The sequence below is a fragment of the Mugil cephalus genome, chromosome 17, assembly GCF_022458985.1.
Source record: "Mugil cephalus isolate CIBA_MC_2020 chromosome 17, CIBA_Mcephalus_1.1, whole genome shotgun sequence".
In the NCBI taxonomy this organism is placed as follows: Eukaryota; Metazoa; Chordata; class Actinopteri; order Mugiliformes; family Mugilidae; genus Mugil; species Mugil cephalus.
In genome coordinates, this window is record NC_061786.1 from 23,558,127 (window position 1) to 23,579,616 (window position 21,490).

At 41.6% G+C, this 21,490-nt stretch overlaps 1 protein-coding gene across 1 annotated transcript in view; it reads right to left on the reverse strand.

Annotated features, from left to right (window-relative positions):
• prkd1 (protein kinase D1) overlaps window positions 1–19,801 on the reverse strand; it is a 39,437-nt gene extending 19,636 nt beyond the window's left edge. Inside the window, exons 1-7 of the mRNA XM_047610167.1 lie at window positions 18,458–19,801; window positions 9,017–9,155; window positions 2,359–2,490; window positions 2,112–2,281; window positions 1,181–1,204; window positions 881–1,091; window positions 488–565 (exon numbers count right to left, since the gene is read on the reverse strand). Coding sequence (XP_047466123.1) covers window positions 488–565; window positions 881–1,091; window positions 1,181–1,204; window positions 2,112–2,281; window positions 2,359–2,490; window positions 9,017–9,155; window positions 18,458–18,712 — 1,009 coding nt within the window. The 5' untranslated portion in view covers window positions 18,713–19,801. The remainder of the gene's footprint in view (window positions 1–487; window positions 566–880; window positions 1,092–1,180; window positions 1,205–2,111; window positions 2,282–2,358; window positions 2,491–9,016; window positions 9,156–18,457) is intronic.
• Window positions 19,802–21,490: the final 1,689 nt, after the last annotated feature.

Consider the following 21,490-nt stretch of genomic DNA (forward strand, 5'->3'; position numbering starts at 1 on the left):
ATTTTTTGTTCATTATTAAAACCCCCTTTTCCCTTTATTTCCTGCCTCTTCATCCTTATTGTCCTGCGTTTGGGTCCAACCTCTTAAACCTGACATTCTGTCAATAGCAACGAGCTATAACGTTGTTAATTAGTAAATACTCATTTGAGGATGTTGGAATTTGAATGTTTGTGATTCTGTCTTTGCTCAGCCATGTTCATGGATTAAAATAAACAGTTTAAGGCGACTTTATTACATCATACAGTGAAATAAACCCTGTGTCCACATATGAGGACAAAGTTTATTTTTCAAAAACTACTTCCTGTTCCTGTCTTCATTTTTTTTGACGTCTTAGTTCCTACTGGTCCCAAATACCTTGAATAAAATTAAAAGTGTATCACAAATAAAAGCTCTGGTCTCAGGCGGTTACGCGTGCACAGTTATCGTTGCCGTATATTAAAGGTACAAAGAAACATGTTGTGTGTGTTCGTGTGATTTTGAAACTTGCCTCCATTTTTGGAAACTTCCCCCAGGCAGTTGTTTGGCACCTTTGGGGCACAGCGTTTATGACAATTAAATCTACAATCTGGAGGAGAAAGATCCAAGTAAAGGACGAAGGTTAGAATCTGGAAAAGGCTGCAATGACCTGTTAAACATCTGGAACAATATTAAAGATTATGAAGGTGGAAGAAAGTCAGTGTTAATTGACAAAAGGCTTTTATGAGCTAGAAGCAGAAACCTGATTTCAAATCAGATGCAAAAACCAAAATGAATGTTGAGAAGTTATTAGAAGAGGCTCTAAGTTGACAATCTGTCCAACAGGGACTGAACACAGGAGGTGGACTGAGACTTCATGATGGTGGACAGTTAGCATCCGAGTTAGCATTAAAGGTGAGCTCACCTTTGCACTGCAGGCCCTGCCTGAAGAGGCCTTTCAGCAGCTTCTTGCAGTGCTGGCAGACGGTGGGTCGGGTGTACGAGTGGATCAGGAAGGTGTGGGGAACTTTGACCTTGGACAGTAAGATCTTATCAAGCTCGATGGGACGTCCGACGTACGACTGGGAGCTGGAGCGCCGCTCCCTTCCGGGAAAATAGTCTAATTGGTTTTTCTGCTGCGAGCACAAATAACGGAGAAAACGTTACCCCTCACCTTCCTCTGACAATCAAGGATTTTATGGATAAACGCGACTGAAGGACTCACCTCCATGCTGGGACTGACTGGAGACTGGACGACGGGAAAGAAAATATAATGGATCAGAACAAGAACCATCCATTTAACTTCAACACTAATAAAATAATAAAAGGACTTTAGTTTGTCAGTACGTTTATATTTTTATTGAAGTTGAATATTTTAATCTTCTAAGATTAAAGATTAAAAAGATTAAAACATGATTTGGGAACATTTAAGGGGAGGCTGAACTTTTTTTTTCTTTTCTCTATTTCTGTTTGTTTTGCTGCTGTGAACTAATTATAAAAAATAAACCTCAACAAAGAAAATCAACACAACAATTTCCATCAATCTTTTTGAGTTCTGACAACTTCTCATGAAATGACTTCTAACCAAGAAACTTTACTGAGTTACAGGAATTATCTTCTATAATCAACACTGTTTTTAATTGTGACCTGCTTAATATCTGATAAGCAGCATTTTTAAGTTGAAAACTTAACTTCACATTAAATCTTCACAGAAATCTTTAGGTGTTATAACATTTCAGTTACTGGACGACACTTTACTCTCCGAGCTACTGAAGCCATTAGCTTAGCTTTGATCGTGCAGTAAAGACGAGTGAATATGTTTCCTGAACAACACATTTCAAAGTCAGAATAATTGAATATATGAATAATTACTCTGGTATTTTTCAGGCCAAGGATCCAAACTGGTGGTGAGATTGAGTAGCGCCCCCTACCTACTGTATGTGTTCTATGTTAAACTCAGCCCAGTGCTATTTATAAATACATATTATTATCATCATTTTTCATTCAAATAATACACAGGTTCAAATACTGATTGTTTTACTACAAACATGTTAAAAACAAATATATAAAAAAATGTCTAATCAGTCAAAGATTTTGCACGAACAATATCACAATATTAGGTTGATGTTAGTACTAAAAATATTAAGTCAGCTGACCAGTAAAGCCTCGTCGGTGTAGTGTGGAGGCGAAGGTTCGGCGGAGAGGGGGCGTCCGATGTTGATGATGCCTCCCGTCAATGAGACGTTGGACGGACGACGCCTCCTCACGCCGCTGCAGTTGTTGGGGATTTTAAAGGCACAACGTTTGTGATAGTTCAGACCACAACCTGGAAGAGACAGAAACAGACACATCTCTGTGAAACCCTCGTCCCCGCCCTCAGTCAGAGCAACACAACCGTCGTACCTTCACATTTGAGTCCCTGTCGTACGAGTCCCCACAGCATCTCTCCACAGTGGTCGCAGAAAGCCGGAGCTCGGTACGAGTGGACGAAGAGACAGTGGGGACGGATCTGGAAGTCCTCCACTGTGGCTGAAGCTGCAGGACGTCATAAAGAGATCAGAAGTTTGGTGTTTTGATATTTTTACCTGAATGTTGAGACATTTAAAGTGAAACTGAAGTCGAAGACCTGAAACCTGAGAAGTTTTTAATTATGAGGTGAAGTCTCCTCAGTGTGTGAACAGTTAAAGACAAATGAGATAAAACGAAGCATAAACTTTAAGCATCTGATTGATGAAGACGTCTCCAATGAACCTTTAATTGATTCTATGAATAAAAACCTAAACTCTGTCACCTCATTTAGAGCTGAACACTTGGAGGAAACGTCTTCGTTCTTCTGAATAAACCATGACCTGGACAGCGTGAGCTCTGAAAGAAGCCGAAGCCTTAAAGCGTCACTTCCACGGTAGAAACTGAAAACTGTTGGTGTGAATGAAGCTGAAGTATGTGGTGATTTATGTCCTCAGCTTCCCCTTCGTCGTCTCAGTGTTGTTGGCATTTACCTCATTAAATTAATTACGATAGAAACTGCAAAGTGTAAAAGGCTGAAAGCAGTTGAAGTTGAAAGGATCAAGAATCAATGAATTAATCACCAACACTTTTCCACTTTTTAATTTTTTAAATAAATTTAACCTTATTGCCAGCGTTTCTCTGAACGTCCCTGAGGCGTCTGGGCCCACGGCCACGCCGACCATCGAACCCAAACATCCTCCAGCTGTTTGCACAAAAACCCGGTCGGGTGCTTTGGCAGCGGCTCCGAGTCCTGCTGAGAATCAACCGGCCACTTTTCTAATCACATATGACACGATCATGTGGAGACACGGAGCTCTGAGCTGTGTTTCTGGTAAATCTGCAGCTTTATGGAAATTCATAATACGTTTGGTTTCATTGTTTCAAAAGACTTTAAAAGACCAGACAGACGTGTTCAGAGACCAGCTGCTGAACACAAAGAAGCATTCAGCCAAAGTTAAAGCCAAATATTTAGTTGGTTGAGACCAAAAATGGAGCCGGTGGATGTGGTGATGAAGAACTGTGACCAAATTAAGAACTAAACTCCACGCGTGACCACAGAATAACACGGAGATACTCTGAGTCGTACCTTAAGTTACGTAGAGTCTGGATCACGTTACTTCTCAGTGAAGCTCTTAGCGTTAGCATCTTTTTTTTAGTCAGTGAAATAAACTGAAACTAACTGAAACTGAGGCTGATCCAGTTTCCTAATGAGGATCCTCTGGTACGAAGCTGCTGGAGCTGTTGTTGTTTAAAGAACCTAAAGGTCGTACTTTAGTGTCAGTGTAATATTTATTAGAGCTGAAATCAGGTTCATATAAATATCAGGAGAACTGGTTTCTGGTCACATGTTCGTGGACCATTCATCATGTGTTAGTTCGTATGGATCATTGTTCAGTCCAGTTGTTCTTTAGTTTGATCCAATAATCCACATTTTTCCAGGTCTCATTTCACCATGTTTTTACCGCTCAGGGGGCGTGGCCTCGGCAGGAAGTGATGTCAATGCATTCCCTATATAAACCAGAACAGCCTCTGTAGCTTCCTTTCAACATGTATTCAGGTCATAGATTTATTTCTTTCTGTTGTGTTTTTATCGGTGAGACTCGTCAGCATCAACTCTCTCCACATATTAGTCAACTTTAAAAAGCCTGAAGTCGTTCCGTCCTTTACGTGGACGGATCCTGAGGAGCAGGATTCATCGGAGACTATTTTAGGCGGCGGATGAGTCCCCCGTAGAGTATTTGTGTAGCAGATACGTCGAGCGTTGGCTCAGAGCTGAACATGGACGCGTTGACCCGAAGGAAAATATAGAATATGAGGCTGTAACTAACCGGAGACGGAGATGGAGAGGAGAGGGGACGGAGATAAACAGCAGAGCAGCCATGAATAGGTTGTTAGCGGGTATTTTGTAAATGTTTTGGAGGTACGAGAGGCTCTTAGCGGGCGCAGATGGGCCGAGTGTTTTTTCAGTTGGCCAGCAGGCTTGGCAAAGCATCATGGGTAGTTTGGGACACTGGTTTTCACTCCCTTCCTCTTTTTTTTTTGTTTTTTTTCGTCTCTTTTTCTTTGCAAGTATTTCTGAATCTCTCTCGCCTTTTCCCTTCACACACACACACACACACACACACACACACTTCGCCCTGTGTTGTGGTCCTCCAGTAGAATGTGGCTCTGATTAGACATTCTGCTGCAGGAAATTACCTTCATTTATTCAAATTATTGTTTATGCCTTTTGTTTGGAGGGCCGACGTGCGTTTGGAAGTGTGAACAAGCTCCCAAACTGTTATTATATGCTTCAGAAAATCATGCATGTGTGTGTGTTACTGTGTGTGTGTGTGTGTGTAGGTAGTCCTGGTCTGGATTTAAACACCAGTGTTTATGTGTGTGCGCTGGAATTAGTAGCGCTCACTGCTGCTGCTAACTTGTTAACCCACAACCACAAAACAAACACACTGGTGGCGGAACAGCTGATGTAGCTGGTTTAGCTGGTTTAGCTGGTTTAGCTGGTTCAGCTAATGTAGCGTGCTAACAATAACATTTGAAGAAGGCTTTAGAGAAATTACAGTAACAGACTCAGATGAAATGTGTTGATGAATGTTCAGTGAAAATCCTCTGGAAACGTTTCACTGGTAATAAACACAACTTATCGCTGCAGCTAAATGCTCCTGCTAATGCTAACCTCTATTCACCCCCTCGTAATTACACTGCGCTGCTATTTTTATTTAAGTTTTTCACTTTTAATTTCTACTTTGGTTATGCTAAGTGCTAATGTTCGAGTCTTTTTTTTAGCTTCTTATTAGGATGAGAAACTGAAACCTCCGCCTAATATTATATTATATTATATATATTACGATGTTTGTTTGGTTGAAGTGTCCGTTAGAACCGTGTGACCGGGCGTCTCACAGATGATCAGGTTGTCTTTGTTTTGTTTCGTTTTTTACGGGCCATCCTGGCTGGAGATCCCTGTTACAACACACAACATCAATTTCCTGTTTGTTTCCTCCACACTCGGAGCTGTCGCATGGACTGGCAGAGAGCCGCTAACAAAAGTGTTTCTAAGTGAGTGTCAGCATCCTAATGGAGGAGGAGGAGGAGGAGGAGGAGGAGGAGGGAAGGGTTAGGGTGATGAAGAACATGATGAAGAACAACCAGGAAGGAAGGAGGAGTTTCTCATTGTATTGAACATCTCTGGTGCTTTCATTTCCTCTCACTCTGAATTGTTTTGTCTCAGTTCATTGAGTTCAGCTCTAAAATTACATCAAGTTTGGTTTTGATCAGTGCAGAAGTCTCCATGTTCCTGCATGTTGCTGTGTTACTCATTGTATTCCTGGTAAAAAAGTCTGACCTTTGTCTAAAGCATGACCCAGGTTGAGTGAAATCTGTTGGAATGAAGAAACTAATCGATAATAGATCCTGGTTTACTTTGATTAACTACAAGCTCCTCCATTCCTCTGATTAACCTTTGTCATTGTTCTGCCTGATTTGTAAAAACTTTTAATAAAATTCCAAATGTTTGCCTGATTGGTCCAGGAAAAAAATACAACAATAATTCACCATTTTCCACCGTCTACTTCCGTCTGTGAGCTTTGTTTAACGAGTGCCTCCAACGTGGAGACGTCTGGACCGATGTGAAAACCTTCTATACATGTATCATCACACCCTGACTTTTTCTAGCTGACTAGTTATTTTGCTGAAGCTCAGATCTTACTCTTTCCCTTTAACACTGACGTGAGCAGGAGCCCAGAGGAGGCCAGTAGGTCCAGCCTTTCTTTCCGTGCTGTATAATATGTGAAATATTTCAACGATGAGATCTGTTCTGATGATCCACCGGTTTTGATGCTTTCATGCTTTGCAGAGAAACTATCAGATGCAAAAACAGTGATTATTATCTGGCTTTCCCACTGCAGCGCTAACGCTAATGCTAAAAGCTCGTAATGATTATATATGAATATAAACTGCTGCACCTGCACATGTTCCTGGATCTTTGGAATCATCTACATCATGAACCACATATGAGTTCATTTCCTGTTTTATGGTGAAATCTATATGAGGAATAACCAGGGAGGGACGGGCTGAAATGGCAACTGTGAAGCTAAATTGAAAATGACTCAGTCTTACATTTCTTGCTTTCACATCCACCCAGACTCCTAACGTTTGATTCGTCACGCTCCATTTAACACATTCTTTGTTAGATATGAATCATTATTGAGATTAATCCAGTAAACCAGCTTCACTCCTCTAACATAGAGCTCTGCTAATGCAAACCTCTACTTTAGTCGCTGCTAAGTGTTCTTGCTAATGCTAATGTTTATTTCTATTGCTGTTAAGTGCCGTTGCTAATGCTACTTATACTTTTGCCATTTCTTAACACTTCACCGTCCTACTTCCAGAGTCTCTTCAGCTCCTTCCAGAACTGGTGCTCTAATAAATATCTTTAATGTTCTTAAAGTTATCAGTCATTAGTCATGTCTGCCACTTTAACTCCTTTCAGAGCTCCGTGATTCCTACTTCTTACACCTAGAATAGGTGCTAATGTTAAAGAGCATCTAAAAAGCACAGTCGGTTGAATATAAGAGATAAATCAAATGTATCCTTTAAATATTAGAACACATGCTACGGACACGGAGATTTAAAGTTACACACAGAGAGAAAATGCAAACATGTTAATTAAGACAAACACAAATACTGACAACCGATATGCAAATGTTCACACGCTCGCATACTGAACTGGCTGCTGAAGGAGAGGCAGGAAATTGGGAAACAGTAGCAGCTGTCGGGCCGTTAGCGTAGCACGGCGCAAACACCTGAGTCCTGCGCTGGACGACAGCCAGAAAAAAGACGAGGCTCACGGAGAAGAAGAATCTCAACTGAGATCAACAGGAGACACATCTGGACGAATCAGCATGAACAGGACGAGTTTCCAATCTGCCAAACCAATTAAACTTAGTCAAACTCATTAGTTATCAGCTGAGACCAGTTTCTAGAAGAAAAATAAAGAAGAAGAACTAAATGTGTTAAATGGTTGGTCCACGCTGGAAGAGAGCATCCGCACAGTCACAGTGATGAGAGGAGGAAGAACTTCTGCAGATGGGAAGAAGTGGGCGGGGCCAAGATGAACTGGACCAATGGGAGCCACCGATCCAGTTCACAGAGTTACGATCAAATCATTTCCCTGAAGGAAACACCATCCACCACTTTGGTTCCCAAAGTGTGACACCAAGAATTAAGGAGGGGGCATGCATGAAAAGTGCATCATGAATAAAAATGATTATTGTTATTACTATTATTATTAATGGTTAAACTGGGACGTCCACTACAGACCAGCTGTCCTCTACAGAGACATGGACGTCCAGAGGCTTTAAGATGAACGTGACCCACCAAACTTCTTACTGACCCAGTTTCCGTCGGTTTCAGTCGGAGTGGAGCCTCGGGCTTCGTCTGTACAGTGAGACGTTGGACAGCTGACTCTCGTCTGACTGTCACATCAACACAACAAAAATCTGACACAGTCTAGCAGAGAACCGAGGACACAATGACTGAACTGTTCCCTGATCAGATGAGGTCAGAGCGACTGAGACCAGGAGAATGAGAGGCAGTGTCTTCCTCTCAGTCAGGTCTATTTTGGCTCAAGGCTTAATGTACTTTGACTGTACTTTAGATTTTTAAGGCCTTCGCACAGAGGTCGTCCTGGAAAAACAGCTGTTTCTGTTAATTCAACGACTGTGATTATTTGGTGTGAACTCCTCTCACTGTAACTCCTCCTTCCTGTTTTCACAGAAAACATCATTTCTATCCATAAAAAGAAACAAAACTGAACCAAACTCATCTGGCCTGTGTTTGTAAAGACGTTCTACCAGAGTCTGGTAATGACCTGATACTGTTCTCATCCCGTCTCCAGTTCGTTTTCCTCTAATGATGCGTTAATGTCCAGTCTGAATGAAACCTTTTGGGTACAGAAGTTTCCTTTCTTTCTCCTCTTCCAAACCATCATTTATGGATAAAACGTGGACGTAGTTTCCTCTAAAGAGCTGGAGTAAAGGAAGCTCCTTATTATGACTTTCTATTATTATTTCTTAATATTTGCCGGTGGATGTCCACAGATGTTACTCAGGGGTCATTAGAGAAGCATTCGCTGGAGGTTTCAGGGACTGTAACTGTAACTCCTCTAGTGTTTTCTTTGGAATAAACTGTGACCTGGAACCCTGACGCCCTTCACAGATGGACAGACATGTTCTCTCTTTAAAACGAACTCTGAGGCTTCTTTACATCAGAGCCTCCGTACACATGGACCTCGGGGAAGGGTGAGGGTGAAGTTATCCGCCTAGAATCAATCATTAAACTCAGATATCCCACACGTCAAACGTATATTGGTGTGAATGCATCTTAAAAATAAATAAATATCACAATGAGCCCGTCTGTTGAACAGATCTTTGACATGATCCACAAGCTCCTTCTCCCTCTGAACAAATCCCATCTCTAGGTCTTTCTGAGGGAATTCATGGACTTTTATATTGGGACCTTGAGACGTGACACTGAATGTAGAAATTAGATTTACCTGACAGTATGGCCTCCACCAGGTCTCCCTCCTGGATCTGGGATGCAGAGCGCAGCAGCTGCAGCACGTTGTCCATCGTCTGGTCATGACGGAACAGCAGGATCTTCTCATACATCCCGTAGAAACCACATTCAGGCAACTGCCAGAGACGAGAGGAGAGGCAGCTCATCACAGTCTGTTCAAGAGAAAAACCTTCAGCCTTTCTGCAACTACTTCTAGAAAGTTTATGGTGGTTTTGCATGTTATTGTGGTTGTTTTGCATCTCTTTATAACTTTATAACAGCTTTGGGTAAAGATGGGTCCGGTTCAGGTTTTATCTGAAACCAGAGCTAAACGGTTACTTTTTTTGTGATGCGTATTTAAATAATATAAATAAGAACTAAATGAACGAATATAATAATAATAATAATAATAATAATAATAATAATAATAATAAAATCTTTTAATAAAATGCTACGCTAATGCTAATGCTAGTGTGTGGTCAGATGTTGAATCTAACTCCAGGTGTTTCCTCCTTGTTGCATCTTTAGAGGTGAAGTCCAGACAAACTTTAACAAACGTTTGGTCTCAGACATGTTGAAGCTTCACTTCCATCCATGCAGCTATAGAGCTAAGGAGGCTAAGCTAATTAAACACTCACTGGAACCAGATGAACCAGATCAGTCTGGTTACCACCGTTAGCATCAGCACCGCTAGCATCATCACCGTTAGCATCATCACCGTTAGCTTTATGGTACCCCGTATCAGGTCCCGTCCCTAACTGGGTCTGTTTTTGGTTCTAAATGGTCGACCTGGTTGTTTTTTGTGTCTTTTTGTTTTTTCTATGTGATTCTTTCCATCAGTTCAACTCTTGGTCTATAAAAAGTCTACGTTTTGGAACAAATCAGAGCACATGCTCCAAGAAAACTCTTAGGTTTTGCCGCAGGGTGACGCAACGTTTGAAACATTTTTGATGGTTGTGTGTATTTTTCTAGTCGTTCTCTTCTGTTTGGTCACTTTTCATAGCTTAACGCTGCGTTTGTGTGTTTTACGATCAGCTCTTTCTGGTTTTTATGATTATTATGTGTCTAAATGTGTTAATTTTAAGTATCTTTAAGTGCTTTATGTCGTCTCTTTGTTGCAGCACAGAACATTTGGTTTTGGTCTCATGGTGTTTGATATTTCCACCTGACGTCCTGGGACAGAGGAGGATCAACAGACTAAAATAACCCTCTCCCATAAACAGTGTGTCCTTGTTATATCCTCACATCTTTACTGGTTCATTTCACAAATTCTTCCTCCTTTCTTGTGTGTTTTTGAATAGACGTGATTTGTTTAACTTTGGTCGCACCGACGAAGCAAATGTTAATTTAAGAGGAAAAAAGAGAGGAAGCTTTGATCTCCATCAGCAGATGAATAAATCATTGAGTGTCATCATCAGGAGGAATAAATGAATACGAACACACAACAGAGTCAGTTTAAAGAGGAAACCGACAACAACCCAACAATCTGGTGTAAGACCTGGATCCCAGAGGACTCCTGACCTCAACCAGCGGTTCAACCTAATGATTAAACCAAAGACAAAAAGAGACAAAACATTCAAAGCTACAGACGCTAAAGGACGACGGAGACACAACACGAGCTCAGAGAGACGACAACCAAGAACCACAACTAGAACATGAACCCAGCACTGTACACACACTAAAGACTGTAGACACACACTGGAGACATATGTGCACACATACACACAGACACACACACACACACACTCTCCACAGTGCAGTGGAGCCACAGGAAGTTAAAGGCCCAGTTTGCTGCTGTTATGTTGAAAATCGATGCGGCGACGCTGAAACGAGCAACAACAGCAGAACACCACTGAGACCACTATCGACCACACACACACACACACACACACACACACACACACCTAAAACACACACACACACACACACCTAAAATACACACACACACACACACACACCTAAAACACACAAAACATCACAGATTTCTGGAATTTATTTGCTTGAACCAAACTGAGCCGAACACGTTAGTTCTTCTAATTCCCACAGTTCTTGAACGCAGCGTTACTGGGCCTCATTCAAGATTCAAGATCAGGAATAAATCATTTAATAAATAAATCAGGAATAAATCATTTAATAAATAAATCAGGAAATAAAGAAGAACGTTAATAATCTGGACCATGTCTCCATGTGTCCCTGGTTCTGGTCCAGTGGTAGGTAGAGATCCATCAGAGGCAGCAGCTGATACATTATTCTACTGACCACATGGTGGCGCTGCTTCTTTCTGTCCTTCCTTCCGTCCTTCCTTCCATCCATCTTTTCTACTTTCCTTTCTTCCTTCCTTCCTATAATTGTTTTGTGTTTCTTTGTGGTTGTCATGGTTACGTTCTATTATCTGCCACTTTTTGCTTTTCTGTCATCGTTTAGTCTCGTCTCAAGTATTTTGTGTCTCCGTATTTTATTTCATGCTTTTGTACTAGTTTTATATCTTTTTGTGGTCATTTTGCGTCTCTTTTTTTTGTGTTGTGTGTGTTTTTGTGTCTCTATCTTTATTCTGTGTGATTTATTTTGCAGCTCTCTCCATCACACCTGGTCACATCTCCTCCTCCTCCTCGTTCAGGTCGTCTCCTTCCTCTCCATCAACAAAACCTTCCGTACATTCGTCTTTATATGTCTTGTTTGTGTGTGTGTGTGTGTGTGTGTGTGTGTGTGCACGGCGTCGCCATGGCAGCGACGTCGCTCCCGTTGTCACGGCAACAAGAGCTCAAGGCTGATTCCTCTCCATCTCTGTCTCCATCCGTCTCCCTCTGTTTTTATTTAGTTCAGCTCAGTTCAAGACTTTCTGTACCGAACACGCCACAATGAACGGCTGCAAAGCATGCTGGGTGTTGGAGTCCCACTGGAGTTTTGCAGGAGAACAGAGGCGGCTTGTTTTTAGTGGATCAGCTGACTGGAAGTGAGAGTGGTGTGATTTTATCAAGATTCAATTTAAATATGAAGAAAATACATATAGAGATTTTCTAATTACATATTTAAAACAACAGAATTTTTAAAGACTTGTTCTGTCGTCGTTAACCTCCTGAGACCTGAGCTTTTATTTGTTATGCATATTTAATCTCTCCACGGTATTTGGGATCAGTAGGAGTAAGATATATAAAAACTAAGCATCATCTTTGGACAGGAAGTAGTAGTTTTTAAAAAACAAAAAGACGTCCTCATGTGTGGACACTGGGATTATTTCATTATTTATATTATAACAAAGTCATTATAAAGAAGTAATAGTACCTGAATATGACTGAACAATGAAGTCCCAACATCTTCAAATGAGTTTGTTGCTATGGATAAAATCTGTTAAATTTGTGAGTTATATAAAACTAGAAAGGTTAACGAGCATAAGTAAATAAGGTTTGATCTTTGCTACCACTAGATGGCAGACTAAGTTGTCCAGTAATGAGGACAATGGGTTTAAATGAAGCAGAATAAGCATGTCCCCATATGAGGACATAGGGTCTCAGGAGGTTACGTTTTCAAAATGACTTCCTATATAGGAACAAAACGTCACTGTGGAGATTTATTTCTCCTGTACCTGGAAACAAGGCTTCAAATGGATCAAAGGAATCACTCCTACATCTTTTAATTTAATCTTATTTTATTTTATCTTTCTTTGTTCCTTGTGGTTTTTAACAGTGTTTCTTTTATGTGCAGCTAAGCTACTGAGAAGAACTGAGAAGTAATTTCCCTCGTGGATCAAAGTCTAAGTCTTCAATATAAATTTTTTTTTTATTTTTTTTTGACTTAATTGTTGATTTAAAGTCGAGTCCTGGGTCTGACTCCCAGGTCCATCGACGGAAATATCTGATTCCAGGTAAAGAAATAAAAATCTTCATGTCACGTCCGAAGCCTCAAACGTTCACGGTGACGTTTTACTTCGGACTGAATTAATAAAAAATATAATAAGGAGTGAACGTTTGCAGCAGATTTATCAGTCAAGGACAAGAAGACGCTTGGTGAAAAGGGCTGAGGGAAGGATGGAGGGAAGGTGAAACATGAATAAAGACGAATGAATGGATGAGAAAAGAAGAGTGGACATAAAAGAGACAGAGAGAGGACAATGAAACACACATCCTCTCGTCTTCAGGCTTCATTCAGTGTGTGTGTGTGTGTGTGTGTGTGTGTCTCATAATGGCCGCCATAAGGACACTTCACCGCCGCAATCATCGTCGGTTGCCAGGCAACAAGAAGAAACCGACATCGAACGCACGGCTTCATTATGACCGTTACACAGCGGTGGAGGTGAGTTTGAGATTGAAGAGGCAAGAAAACCCAGAAAAAAAGTGGTTCATTTAAACCACAGGTGTCAAACATAAGGCCCGCGGGCCAAAAACGGTCCGAGAACTGGCCAAAAGTGCAAGAGTTACACAGAAGACTGCAATTCATCAATGAAAATAACTTCTCTTCCTAATGAATCTACTGTTTTATTCAGGCAGACTCAGGACTAGACAGACATGAATTATTGAAAAGCAAATATTCTCCTAATTTACTTGTTCTTCTTTGGAGTAAAACAAATGAAAGAAGTTGTCGTTTCTTATAGGTTATTATTAGGTTGATAGATTATGGTACTGGTCCGGCCCACTGGAGACCAGACGGGGCTGAATGTGGCCCCCGAAACTGAAATGACCGCCCTGATTTAAACTTTACAATTATTATTTATTCATTTGTTTTTAATTAATGCATCAATTTAACTCTTAATATTAAATCTTACTCATGTATTAGAAGGCGATATCTATGAATGAGTTTAGTTAGAAAACTGTTATTGTACTGTCATTAATTAGCAAACACATCCTGTAGAGAGTCACCATGTCAGCATGCTAACATGAAGCTAACAGTCATGTCTATGTGAAAGGAAACACAGCAGGAAACATAGAAAGACTCCAGCCAGCCAGCGGCTTAGAGCCAACAACCTTAGCATCTCCACTAGCATCACCATTAGCATCTTCATTAATATCACCATCATTATCTCCACTAGCATAACCATTAGCATAACTGATAGTATCACCATCATTATCTCCACTAGCATCCTCACTAGCATCACCATTAGCATCACTGACATTATCCTCATTAGCATCACTATTAACATCTCCATTAATATCACCGTGATTATCTCCACTAGCATCAGAATTAGCATCACCATTAGCATCACCATTATTATAACCACCATTATCTCCACTAGCATCTCCATTAATATCACTCGAATCACCATTAGCATCTGCTCTGGAGTCTATTAGGTTCTTTTCTGGAACAATCCAGATACTCAGCTACACCAGAGAGAGGTTTCACTTTTAGAAAGCATTCAACTTCTTGTTGTTCTTCCTTTTCTTTCTGGCAGGTATTACTGTTCTCTGCAGGATATGAGTATTAACAACGACAACAGTCTGTCAAGCCTCCAGGTCTCTGTTTAATCTTTGGTCTTCTTTAGTAAATTTGTCACAGGTCTTCACATGAGTCTGACCACTGACCACGTTCACAAATGTATGAAAAAGCTGAAACTGGAACCAGCGATGTGACAATGACATCCCTGGTTGCCATAGTAACACCGCATCCTGCCGACCTCGGCAACGTTTCATGTCAGTGAGACTGAAGTCTGAATTTCTGGCCAAATGAAGCCAATCGTTATTTTCTGCGTTTTATTTTCAAATAGAAGAAGAGCTCCTGTAGCTCCATCTATGCACATATTTATGAGTTCACACGAAACAGACTGAGTCAGATATATCTCTTTTTTTTGTCTTCTTTTGTTGACAATTTCATTGTTTTTGTATTTATATTTACAACTGACTTCAGGTGAACTGTTGAAAAAAATTCCTACTGTACCGAGCTTGTCTGTGCACAGAATGGCGAATAAAGTACAATCAAAAAGAGACCAAATATTGGACATAATAAGCAACTGCTCAATACTCCAACAACACAACTCATGAATTCCACTTCCTGTTAAACTTTCTACAGTTTCCACCAGATCCACCACGATGCTAATGGCTTGGAAGAAGAAGAAGAAGAAGAAGAAGAAGAAGAAGAAGAAGAAGAAGAAGAAGAAGAAGAGCTACACATGTTTATATGAGGGTTACCATGGTGACCAGGGACCAACTGTCCTCTACGGCAGAAACGCATCTGAAGAGCTTCTGATGACGTTGAATTAACATTCGCAAGACTTGCTGCCATTTGAGACCCACCTGTTTTCACACACACACACACACGCACACACACACACACACACACACACACACACACACACACACACACACACCTCCTCGTGCTAATCAGTTCATTTGGTGCTATTTGAAGTGTTAAGTGTTGCATGTTGTGAGCGGTGTTGTGCAGGTTCGTGTGAACAGGTGACCCGATGCAACTTTCCATCCCCCTGAAGAACGCACCGACACTCGGATCCATGTGTGAGCGTCACATTCAGGTGTAAAACTCTCACCGCGCTGGAGGAATGTGCTGATTTCCAGCTAATATGAGATGATTAGCTCACGTGAGCAGAGATAATGGACGACGTGAACGCTGGAGAGCTGAGGGAGTTAAATAATAATCTCCACTGGTGTCATGTTGCGGAGGTGAAGCAGGAACCAAACCGGTTCAACAGATCTGAAATGGAATTAAATTTCTTTCTGTTTACAACAACAAGTAAAACCTCTGCCCACAACCTCAGAGACAGAAGTTACATCTGAACCCACTGGACCATCCAGACCAGACTGGGATGTGATACTGAGGCTGATCCAGACATTACTTTTAAATGAGTGGATCAGTATCAGCCCAGTTTGATCTGTAGTAGATATTTATTTTAGGTCCACCATCGAAATAAAAAGCACGTCTCTGCAGACACATCAAAACATCTTCTTCTTCTGCTTTACTGGGGCTTCAAAAGAGGAAGTGGAATAAGAAAAATAAGAAACAAGAACAGAAGAAGAAGAAGAAGAAGAGCAGTAAGAAAAACAAGACGAAGAAGACAAAATAAAAGAGGAGGAAGAATATTAAGAAGATGTATTGTGCTATAGGAGGAGTCTAAAGGACCAGAACAAACCTTCAGCTGAACGATAACTGCAGCTGGATGGATTTATAATGTGAAGCTGGAGAATCTTCATAAAATCATGTTCAGACAGAATAAAGATTTAAACGTTTGATGAACCAGGAGGTCGTAGTGACTCCACGAGAGGATGAGAACATCGCTGCAAAGCTACCGAGGCTAACGGCTAGCTAAACCTCTACGCTGATCTTAAACCATCAGTGTCTCTCCTGCTTCCTTCCTTGTCGCCTCAGGACCAACATTCAGCTCAAACACATTCCCTTTTGGACGTGATTCTAGTTTGATGACACTGAACAACAACTCACATTCACAAACTCCTCAGAGACTCGACATCTATCACATTCACGAGGACGCTGACACGGTCTGCTTCAGTCTCAGTTCACTTCATAAAGCGGCAGAAACAGAGAATCCCCTGCAGAGCCACAAACAAAGGCAGAATTCATGGCGTTGAGTCACGGCTTCACTGACTAACACAAACTGTACACATCACACATGGAGGAAATACTGTTAAACACACAGCGCCACAGAGACACACTGAGTGAGAAAGATCCACAGCTAAATAGACCATCCAGAGCTAGCAACCAGCCATGTGACCGAGTCTAACACCTGGATGTGTTCAGGCCCCGCCCACTTTATTAAGGATGCACCTGGAGCTAATGTATCCCGCAACTCCACCAAAAGGAAACTTCAGGGACTTTGCACAACTAGAAACTTCTGCTGATCCTGAGATGAAGATTAGATACTTTATAAGATAATGTCCAAAAATTAGTTATTGGTCTAAACGGAGCAAAGACTTTAGGTCTTCATTTTCAAAAGCAAAACTTAAACCAGAAAATGTTCCTTTGATTCTTTAATGTACGAAGCCAGGAACCAGATGTCCTGACACAAGGAACTTCTCTCTGAGCATTCGCCTTAAATCTGGAGAAGAACCGGGTTTATTTAGACCTGGACCAGAGAGACCTAGTTCACCATGGAGGAGACTACTTCCTGGACCAGAGAGACCTAGTTCACCATGGAGGAGACTACTTCCTGGACCAGTGTTCACCATGGAGGAGACTACTTCCTGGACCAGAGAGACCTAGTTCACCATGGAGGAGACTACTTCCTGGACCAGTGTTCACCATGGAGGAGACTACTTCCTGGACCAGTGTTCACCTTATCAAATCAAAACAAATCAAACTTTATTTAATATGATTTTTTCATGCTTGGAGACTAATTCCTGGAGCAGTTCTCTGTTCAGTTCTCTGGACGCTGTGCAGTCACATGAGAGGTTAGACCGTGTCATTGGCTGATCAGTTCCAGTGGACATTGCTGCCTATGGCACCGTACATTATTCAGACATGGGAAATGTTTCCCTTCCAGCTCTGTTCACGTTCAAAGCTGCTTTAACATGTTTTTCATTTGTTGAATGTCATGAAATAAATCTGAGCTGCATCATCATCATCATCAGCATCATCATCGTGTTTAAGGAGATTCGTGAACACAACCTCCAGGACTGAATCAATTAAACGTCTTCATTACGTCTCATTACAGCGTCTTCTCGTTTACTCTCTGTTTTCATCACATGGTCGCGTTGTGCGTTAAAATCCTGATCATGTGGCACATGACACACGATGACAACACCACTGTCTCCATGACAACGGGGCAAACTGTGAGATTACAGCTGAAGGTCAGGAAGTAAACTCTGAACACCATGTGCTCATTAATGAGCCCGTAGGGACGTTAGCGCAGCTCGGTTTCATTTATGTTTATTATCCATGAACTATTCTGCAGCAAAATACACAAACTGACAACTTAACACAACGTGACACAACAGATACAGGATCAGTTTCATTCAATCAAACAGTCACATTTTAACTTATTATTATATCGTTCAACTGGAACTTTTCTCGACGTCATAATTCATTTTCCATATTTATTTGTTTCATTTTGATTAAAATATTGTTATTTTCAATAGGCAGTTAGTCTCTATGTTACTCATTCACTTATTTGTTCATCATAGTTTAATATCATTTTATTTACAGAGTTTCATTGTATAATGACAATAAAGTTTGACTCATTCAATTTATTTTACTTGTTTATATGTCCTAGTAAACCAGCTAAGCTAACCCATAGCCATGAGTGTTTTGTTGACCCACCATCCACCCCGACCTCCTCTCTCCCTGATTTGCTCAAAAAAAAAACAGACGTTTTCTGTCGTGATCGGGTTTCACAGGTGTCCCTAATAAAGTGGCAAGCCTAATGTTGACTCAGACAGATTCATGTGGCCTTCACGGTCCTAATCTGCTGGTTGTAAATATGAATTATGCAACTTTGTTTTGACACTTTGACTTTTATTCATTTATTTATTTATTTATTTGTTACCTTCTGGTCCACGATGGAGCACGCCACCTCCCGGACCTGACTGAGGCTGAGCTCCGCGGCGTCCAGCAGCACCGGCTCCCGGCTCAGACCGATCTGGATGTGGAAGGAGATCACTCCTCCACCGCCTCCTCCTCCACCTCCTCCACCTCCTCCCCCTAACCCTAATCCGCCTCCCCCGTTGCCGGTGTTGCTGTTGCTTGTCACCCCTGAGAACGGGAGCGGGCTGGGCGCACGGATCAGCGGAGGCGCACTCATGTGAGGCTTCTCCCCGGGGGGTTCCAACTCTGCCAAGAAACAATTAAAGAGTCACGACGACGACAAATGACCGCACGGGACGGTTGAACAGGGGAGATGAGCGCCAGGTCCAGGTGGAGGGATGGAGACCGTGGAGGGAGAGGGAGGGATGCTCGGACGCACGAAAACTCCAGCAAAAAAAAAAAAAGCGCAAAAGAAAAGCGGAGTTTCCGACAGAGAAAGCGACAAATTAACTACAACAAAATAAAAATTAAAAACTAGGTATGAACGACAGGAGAGCCGAGAGGAGACGAACAGAGGACGGGTGTGAACACGGAGGGAAATAGAAGAGCCATAATGACTACATGACTGGACCGGAGAGCCGCGTGGAAACCGGTGATGTGGGTGACAGAGCCATGGACGTCAACAGTGGCTGGAGAGGAGGAGGAAGAGGAGGAGGAAGAGGAGAGGAGAGGAGGAGAGAAGGAGAGAGGGAAACCTCCTGGACTGACTGATGGAGAAATCCGGACCTTGTTGTTCTGACTGTTGTCTCCATAATTTAATTTAATTTAATTTAATTTAATTTAATTTAATTTAATTTAATTTAGTTTTTAATGCTTAAAATTTCACAATCATTCCAAATGATTATTTATTAAATATTTTATGATATTTCCAGTTATGATAACAGTTACTTATCTTTCCTTTTCTCAACAATAATAATAAAAAATATGTTTTTAAAAGGAGCGGAACGCAGCTTAAATTTAACAGTGACGGGTGGATTTGTGAGGATTTGTGGGGAAAAAAAATTCATAAAAACACGTTCAGACAGAGAAACTGGTGTATTTCATAAACCAGGAGGTTGTAGTTATGACACGGACGACGTGTGCGCAGAATATTTGGTGTTTAAATGTTAACATCAGCTGTTAGTCATGGGAACAGCTGCAAGGCAACATTTAGCATCAGAGCTCAGTCAGACACAAAAGAACAAGCAACGTTGTCTCTGCCTAAACATTTTAAGGTGTAAACTTGTTCTGGAGTCTCTGTTGGAGGAGTTATTATGTTATTATTATTCTGTAATGAGCTCAGTGGTAGAATGTAATGACGTCCAGGAGAAATAAAATGTCCAAAGGTTGAATTGTGTGAACGTTGCCTCCTGTAGTGAATCAGTAGCATTTTGGAGCCAGATTCACTTTAAAAGGTAAAAACACAACGTGGAGGAACTTTGGGTTCTTTGGTTTGATCCTAATGTCCAGATGGAGAGTGGACCTGGTTCTGTTTCACTAGAACCTTTGGAGAACATGTGAGCTCTGTGGTGTTTCTAGGAACTCTGGGTCCAGGTCTGGTCCAGGTCTAGTCCTGGTCTGGTCCAGGGTTTGACTATATCGTTGCTATCAGGGTGTTTTCTTCTCTCTATGACATTTTAGTTTATCACTAATTAATCAGCTAATGATTAAAGACACAATGTTACCAACACTGAAGTCTGACTTATCTATAGAGACCAGGGTCCGTAGAGACCAGGGTCCACAGAGACCAGGGTCCATAGAGACCAGGGTCCATAGAGACCAGGGTCCATAGAGACCAGGGTCCGTAGAGACCAGGGTCCACAGAGACCAGGGTGCGTAGAGACCAGGGTCCACAGAGACCAGGGTCCATAGAGACCAGGGTCCGTAGAGTCCAGATTTATTTAGTGTTTTTCTCCTCCCAGCAGCCTAGAGGCTTCAGGGAGTTAATGCAACAGAAACGTCCTCCCTGGCCGTCTGCAGTGGGTGTAAAACACTTAGTGATTTGATTGTGCAGGATGTTTTACAGTGCACCTGTTGCCTCTGCAGAGCGATGCTGACGGCTCAATGCAGAGTGAAGGGTGCTGGTTGCTAAGCGACACACACATACAGTTACATACACAAAGACACACGTCAGACCAGCCTCCTACACTTCAACCTTGCCTCCGTTTACTTCCATTTATTACAGAGGACGATGCCAGAATCTGGGCATATGGTCTAAATGTGTGTGTGTGTGTGTGTGATTATTTCAGTTTTTGGACAGGATATTTCTGGAGAGTGAGCATGTTTTTAGCTTGTGCTGGTTAAGGTTTGGATGAAAGGCTGAAGAACGAGAGAGTTGCACAGATTAATATGATTAGTCATTTTCAGATAATGCAGAATGGAAATGGTTTTATTACAGAAACCTGAGGGTGGAATGAGCTGAGACATGCCCTCGAACATTGAGTCCTATCCCTTCAACACCTTTTCATCGCTCATCTTCCACTGATTAAGTTCAGGTCATAAACTTCTTGCATCTATGTGGCTAATGTTTTGTTGTCACATGGGTCTGGGACCTCATTCCTTTGGTTAGTGTGAACACTCAGTGAGTCCTGGGTCCATTAAAGACCTACTACTCAACAGAAGAGGAGTTTATCTCATTCATTCAACCACTGGTGAAGAAACGAACCTAAATAAGTGACGTCTGTTTATTAATAATGAGCCTTTTAAAAGATTCAAACTCCCCAACAACAAGTAGCATCTGTCACACATCTGGACGACCGCCAAACTTCCGGATTACTTTCTAAACAGGTTAATGAATATATTGATCAGAGTCTGAGAAAATAACGTTCCTTCCTCTGTAAACTCTTGTTTTCCTCTTTGGTGATTCAGAGTTTATTTCCCTGCAGATCCACGCAGGCTGAGAATGTGCCGTGTAGTAATCGTCCATTTCTGGAGCCGCCGTCTAAAACAGGACGATGAGTCAGAGCGATGAGTCCGACCTAGACTATATCAAAGACCAACGGAAACCGAACAAGTT